This window comes from Mercenaria mercenaria, chromosome 16 (genome assembly GCF_021730395.1).
Source record: "Mercenaria mercenaria strain notata chromosome 16, MADL_Memer_1, whole genome shotgun sequence".
Taxonomy (NCBI): domain Eukaryota; kingdom Metazoa; phylum Mollusca; class Bivalvia; order Venerida; family Veneridae; genus Mercenaria; species Mercenaria mercenaria.
Genome location: NC_069376.1, coordinates 41,924,048 through 41,931,525, shown reverse-complemented (window position 1 = coordinate 41,931,525; position 7,478 = coordinate 41,924,048). Strand labels below are relative to the sequence as shown.

Here is a 7,478-nt window from a genome sequence, read left to right as displayed (position 1 = left end):
ATCTAAAACGTAGACTGTAGCTTTTTTTTCTTTTGTATATAAAATAGATAATACACTTCTGATCTACATACGTTTGAACAAACATTTTCCAATTGAGTATAAAGCTTTAATGACCCGTGTATCCTGATGATTTCGAAGACAATGACATACGCACTGCTATTTTTTTACATTGCATTTTCCGAAAATAATATACTGTTTATTTCACGTTTGGACTGAACGAAGTGAAGGCACGTCATCACTATCGTTGACAAAATTGCTGAATATCTTTTGTCAGTGATAGCAGTCAACGAAACTTTAATACATGTAATAAACTTTGATAAAATTTGATGGAATAGAAGTCCGTCCTACTCTCCTTCATCCTTCCATGGAAATCAAAAACATACGTAAAGCACACGAAAAAAAAAGATAGGGAAAACACAAAAATGTGGAGAAATGAAATACTTGATGAGTTTATTGTATTAGGAGAAGACAGAGAAATAATAAGGGGTGTCACACTAAAGATGAAAAATAAATTCAGGTCGTTTGTTTACTTTTTAGTCTTGAAATGTTCATCAAGCTTCCTCTTATAATACTTATTCCTAGAAGTCATGCTATCTGATTACTATGTGAAAATAAGATGTACTGCTCAATTTTCTCTTTGAGAATCAGTTAAAACTGGTACAGAAACCATGAAAAGTGTGTTGATATCATAATCCTGTTAAATAATGGTTATAATTTTGAAAGCGGCTTTCAACACATTACAGCAATCTTGGACAGTACAATTAGAAATACATGAATATGCATATTTCGAAATGAATGGCTTGACTTGGTATATAATAAGCTTTAAAATTTTGATACTGGTACTTTTCTCGACTCGTGCTTGAAATAGTATTCGGAATGTTGCCAAATGACCTAAAATTGTGTCTGTGACCGGGCCGAGGCGGTGCCCTTTAATGTTTTTCCTCCTGTTGGACTTTTGTCCTTGTTTTTTTTACGTATATGTCATATCATATAATCATAACTGATATCTTACCTGTGAAGTACTAGTATGATAAACCCTTTAGTTTGATACTCAATGTTTATTAAAAGATTTAAAGTTCGTATGATTGTAACGTACAGTATAGATAACTGCGCTTTTTTCTTGCCTGATGTACATAAAGTAAATAACTTTTTGTGTGCTTTTATCTATCAACAGTTTATAGAATTTTGTGCGCACTAGAAATGTTTTGTTTTTTGTTGTTGTTTTTGTTTATGAATACAGAAACTTGTTTGGTCAGTGCTGTTATCTCTAAATAATCTTTAAATAATTAAGTATTTGATTTAACATGAGTTCTGAACGCTGGAAGGTCTTCTTTAATGAAAACTGAAATTTTCAAGAGCAACGAACATTAGCGGAAAAGGGGTTAACAATTCATCCAAATCAGCCCGTCTGGCTATATGTACTCCTCTCATTTTCCGCCTCAACTTGTCTTCGTGTAATAACTGTGTTGATGTCAGATGCTAATTCATCGAAGTAAAAAGCAAGCAAACCTTATTTCTACCATGCGTTATTGTTTACTCTTCTCTATTGTAATAAATGTTTTGCCCGATAACTATGCAACCATAGAAGTGGAGTTACTAGCACTTGTAAAACTATGTGGTAGTGCAGGATATAAATGTGGTGGACGAACAACATATCTACATCACATCTTTTAGGCAAGGCTTTGTTAATCACCAATATAGATATTCTTAGCCAGGGCTTGAAAAATTGACCAATTGCACATACAAAATAAAACGTGTGCATATTTGCACTTTTTTTTTTTTTGGTCAAAGATAAATAAAGTTCAACAGGTTCATGCGTGATTAAAATTTGAAATAACAAAAACATGTGAGAATGACACTGCAATTAAGATTTATTTCTACTGATGCAGATTTCACCATAACTGCTTACTGATATTATAAAAGGTAAAAAGTCTTTTAACACTACAGCAGTATATGTATATCTTTTTTAGTTATCTAGTGATAACCCGTTTATTTTCTATTCCATGTAAATACTACATCAATTTATACAATACAAAATGTAAACAAGAAATATCAATAAATAATGTAAATGTAATGATATCTTTTCAAACTGAAAAACAAATTATTAGTAAAGAGGTGCATATCTTGCAGTAAGTCATTAGTGACATACAGACATATCACAATTATTCTTTGAGTCAGCTGTCTATACCAGCAATAGTTATACGATACAAATGCTACAGCTGAATACTACAATATTTTCCTTTGAAACTGTAAATCTTTACAAATTCCCATCATCCTCAACTGATGTCGGAGCAACATTCGTCGATTCTTGTCCGCCGTTCTCTTCTTCCGTTTTAGCTGGCGGCAATCTCATTTTAACACGGTTAAGCAGAAATTCTTTTAATGCTGTAACATAAAAAATGTGTGATGGTTTAAAAATTAAGTAAGTTAGGGTAACACCTGAAAATTGATATAAATTTAAGCAAAATTCCATTTTTCTTTTCTTATGTCACTAGTTTTTATAAAGGAAAACTGATATTCTGAATCTTGACTTTTCCATTTGTAATGTGATTTCGTGACTTTATATATAATCTGAAACTGACTACGCCCCGACTTCATCTCAGTGTTGTTATATTTTCTGGTCCTTCGGGATCATTGATTTCAACACATTTAGACTTGAAGATTGAAAACTGCTTAAGCCGGTGCTAGGGGGCGTGGGCAGTGTTGCATTTTCCATTACTGCTCATGAACAGACTCAGTCAAACCGAGTCTGCAGTTTTCACTGTATGCCTTGTTCTCGGTGCTTCCGAGGGATCTACTTTTCAGATTTTATTTATTATTTTTATTAACTCAACAAAACAACCTCTTCCTTTTCCCTTTAATTAGTCCTGTAAATAAAATAAATATATCATGGATGTATTTCTGGAAAAATACCAGAGTGCCCTTATGTGACCTAGCTGATAGATTCAACCCCAGATAAACGTTTGTAATGAATGTGTTTTTGCGAGAATGTAACCGTTTCTCCGAACGTGTACTTTTCAGTCCTCATGTGTTTAATTTGATGAACATCACTGAACAAAGCCATACTAACTGTCTTGTGATACTGTTCCATTTTCGTCAAAATTTATCTCATTGATAACTTCATCCGCCTCTTCTGGTTCAAACGGTTCAGATCCCATTTCCGTCAGTATCTTTCTCAGTTCTGACTGTAAATGTTATACAAACGAATGAATTACAGTTGTATATGTCTGAAATTAAAATAGTTTAGTAAATAACGACCACTTCGCTACGACGAGACTACTATATCTTCTTCCACCAAAATTGCATTTCATATAAAGGAGATACCGAATGCAGCCCCTAACATTTTCTGTAAGAAAAAAAAAAACTTCCCCACGTTGATCGCATGTTATTTCCTTTATATCAACATTTTCTTCAAGGGAGATTATAAATTTGCGGTCCTCTGGTTGATACTATGGTACTCTACCTACTGACAAAATACAGTTTGAAACATGAGCTTCTTGTAACATGGTTGGTGTCCAACTGTCAGTCCGTTGATCACTAAGTCCTTGGCCTTTGAGCTACTAACCTCCAAAACAAAAGAGGCCATCTACTTAGTAAGCCAAATCAGGCTATCAAGTTTGAAGATACTGGGTCATGTGGTTCTGAAACATTTTTCAATTTTCAGGCCTCCTGTGACCTTGACTTTTGACATACTTACCCCAAAACAATAGGTGTCATCTGCTTCATTAAGCTCAATCTTGCTTTCGAATTTGAAGGTTCTGGGTTCTCAAGTTAATATGGAGAAATGGTTTATAAGGTTCCTGTCCCTGAGGCCTTTATCTTCATAAACCAAATCCTGCTATCAAAGAAAGTTCTGGGACAAGTAGTTTTCAAGTTATTGTGCGGAAACGGTTATCTGGGTTTGACCTTTGACTTGCTCGCCTCAAAGACAATAGGGATAATCTGCTTTCTACGTCCAATCATACTACCATGTTTGAATGTTCTAGGTAAAGTTATTATTAAGTTATTAGCTATACCGACAGACGGACTGGCCTCCTGGGGAAATCCAGGTAAACACTAATGTTAAAATTATTTCAGCTGCTGAGTCTGTCAAATGGCTCTAAATCCAAATCGTTACTTTGTACAGACTATATTTACTATGACGTGTCGAACGGCTCAAGACTGTAGGGCTTCGTCAAGTATTTGACATTTATTGCAAGTTAATACTTGTTTATTATCATTAGCATAGGTCTTTCTGTTTTAGATAATATTGTAATTGATGTTTCAACAGCCGTATATTTCAAGTTATAATAATGCCATTGTATACTTTCATGCTATTGTTTTGATATTGGATGCATCATGGCACTTTTCATACGATTGTCTTTCCATAAGGACACAGTTATTTACACAATGAATTACAGTTGCAGCTGCAGTCTTCTATTGGTATTATATCCCAAATTAGAATAACTCACAGCGATGACATAGCAAATGAAGTTGCTTCATACCTTTGATAGCATTATAAATAAAGTTTTTGGTTTGAAGTCAACTTAAGTATCTTTACGATTGTATATGCATGTACCTTGTTGATTTGTCCATCGAACAGGTCTGTCAATGTCTTCTCTAGGGCACCAGGGACTTTAGCGTGGTCTACCAGATAGTCATGGAATATGCTTTCAAACTCTTCAAATGTTAATCCCGAACTTGCTGAAACCATATTTAATATTATACACATGCAGTTTTGTATCATATAATTATTTAGAGACATACACCAGTTCAATGTAAAAACCTCTCAAGTCTATTAAAGTTTAGATGAAACAAAGCACACAGTCGTACTTTCACTTTCAGTGCTAGATCGATGTAAATTTATATACTAGCCATTGTGCTGGTACATTAACATACAATAGGGCACTTTTGCTTTTTTCTCAAATATCAGGGGAAAATTCGAAAACTAGGCCAAAAATAGTAGCCAATATCCTCTTTGCCCACCCCTAAATCTTTTTAAAGGTAGCAAAGACTTACGAGTGGTGTGGCATTTTATGCATTTTATACGTAATGTACACCCAGCCCCCACATACGATTCATTTTCTTCAACACTAGTGATCACGAAATATAAATTATTTCCTGAAAATGATTTTTCGACGGAAGGATCAAACATTTTCAAAATTCTAAGATTTTAAGAAGCTGCTGGACTGTTTTAGCCTAAGTAGCCACAAAGGTATAAAAGGGTTAAGGTCACATATGCCTAATTTTTATTTAGGACAGTTAAGAGTATAGTCTAATATCCCGCAAAGTGTTATGCCTTCGTTTCGAATTTCATTGTTTTGTATTTAATGGCGTCATTTTCACCCAAAGTCACATGTACTATTTGAAGAAAGGTAAACACATACTGTCTTTCTGATGTTCAAGGTATCGCTTTGTAACATCTTCTGTGGTCGGGTTCATGTTGAATATCTGCAACATCTTTTTGGCACCGTACTGGTCTACAACGCCAGAGTCTTGGGTGAGGTCAAAAGCTGCAAACATATTTATATAGAAATGTTATGTCTCAAAACACGGTAGCGTATAAACGTTTCAAAATTGAAAACAAATATGTCTATCATCATAACATACTAAACATTCAACAAACACTTTAACAATATCAGATCAATAATTAACATTTACAATGTATCAAAAGAGTTAGCAAATAGAAATGAAATACAATGTAAATATAAGAGATGATTTTTTTCTGGAGTTCCTGCAAATTGAACGATAGATTTTTTTCAGAAGATTAAACATAAATAGCTAGCGAAACTAATGAATTTGCCGAACTTTTTCTGTCATTTTTTTCGTATGAACTTAATTTCATTTCTTAAATGCTTTTCCCAGAGTTGTAGCAGGTTCATTTTATAACGAGTTTATAACACTTGTACTCTAAAGAATAACAAACACATTTTGGATAATAGAATAGATGATAACACTAATGTTTCTTTCCTATTATAAACTAGCCAAGGCATTTGAGACTTCATATATCTTAAACGTGGAAAGGTTCTATTTGCACACTTTATGGAAAGGCAGCGGATAAATATTCATTATTCTTCATAAAAATGCAATAGTACAAGCCAGATTTAAGAATGTACAAAATAATTTATTGTGTATATATTGAAACTGTATGTTGCAAATTTCATTTAATGAATTAGAGATCAAAAATATGATATTCATGTGTAATGATTAAGTCAAATTGTACAAAATGAAATGTAACTTAATTTATTTGTAACCTTATATTTATCGACATGATAAATTTATTTCATACCTCTACGCAATTCTTGCAACTGTTCTTGTGTAAGCTCCGTCTGAAAATAAAGAAAACACGTACAAATGTGTTTTCATACTTCCAGACCCAGACCTAGAAATATTTGACAGGGGTGGGGGCACCAGTCTAGAACGAAGATGTCACGGCCGAGATATGGGGGGTGGGGGGGGGGGGGGGGGGCTCTATCCATGTTAGGGGGGTCAGGGGTCTCACCAATTGACATTTTTGAAATACAGGTATGAAATGGCCTCAGGAGCATTTACTGGTGGGGGCTCTCCCCCTGGAAAAATTTGAAATACAGGTATGAAATGGTGGGCTCTGGTGCATTTACCTTCTTTGAAATTTTTTAAATACAGGCATGAAATGGCGGCCTCTGGTGCATGATTAGGTCTAAATTTTGAGGTAATGGAGGCGTTACTTCCTTCTTGATGGGGGTCAGGGGGTTCTCCCCCTGGAAATTTTTGAATTACGTGTATGAAATGGTTGTCTCTGGTGCGTTTATGGGTTTAAATTTTGAGAAAATATTATTCCTTTTTCCAAAATAGTAGGGTGCATCTTTCATGAGTTTAGGTCACTTCTCTGTCAACTGGTGGGGGGGGGGGGGGGGGGGGGGGGGGGGGGGGGAAAGAAGCGAGCCCCCTCTGTACGGCCCTGGTTCCGGGCCAGACTTCTACGTAAGAAGTACATTACTTTATTATAATACGCATAAAATAGCAAATACTAAAAGAAAATTAGCCAACATTTCCCTCTAGATTGTTATGAAGATCCTTTGGAAGCCAAGAAAACAAAAGCAAATTCGGTTTGATGCTATTTCACCCCTAACGTCTCCTTGCACCGCCGCAGTGGCATTAGCAGAACTCTTGTATACAATGATATTGAATGGAATCATTCTAAAAAAGTACAACACTAAATCCAAGAACGGGGAGTTCTTTCGTCTGTCACAAAACACGTAAATACTGCAACTGACAAGATTAGTGTAGCCTAACAAAAGATTTTCAATGAACATTATAATATTAGATAATACATGTATAACGGCATATTATTACATAAAACCATGTTTTAGAAAAGATAGCAAAATAATGCTTAATTAAGGCGTACATACCATTTTTATCCAAATGCCCTGTGGTAAATATAAACCAAGCTGCCATTGAACGACAAAAAAGTAAGAAATGAACTACTGAATACCCGTATTGTCAACTAAAGTATATGA

At 34.7% G+C, this 7,478-nt stretch overlaps 1 protein-coding gene across 1 annotated transcript; it reads right to left on the bottom strand.

Moving 5' to 3' along the window:
- Positions 1–1,853: 1,853 nt before the first annotated feature.
- Positions 1,854–7,470, bottom strand: LOC128549659 (troponin C-like). Its single transcript, XM_053526839.1, has 6 exons — positions 7,371–7,470; positions 6,269–6,308; positions 5,367–5,492; positions 4,559–4,683; positions 3,071–3,185; positions 1,854–2,385 (listed from the first exon to the last, which is right to left on the bottom strand). Exons 1-6 carry the CDS (start codon positions 7,371–7,373, stop codon positions 2,258–2,260), a joined length of 537 nt encoding a protein of 178 aa, XP_053382814.1. The 5' UTR covers positions 7,374–7,470; the 3' UTR covers positions 1,854–2,257.
- Between the last annotated feature and the right edge of the window lie 8 nt (positions 7,471–7,478).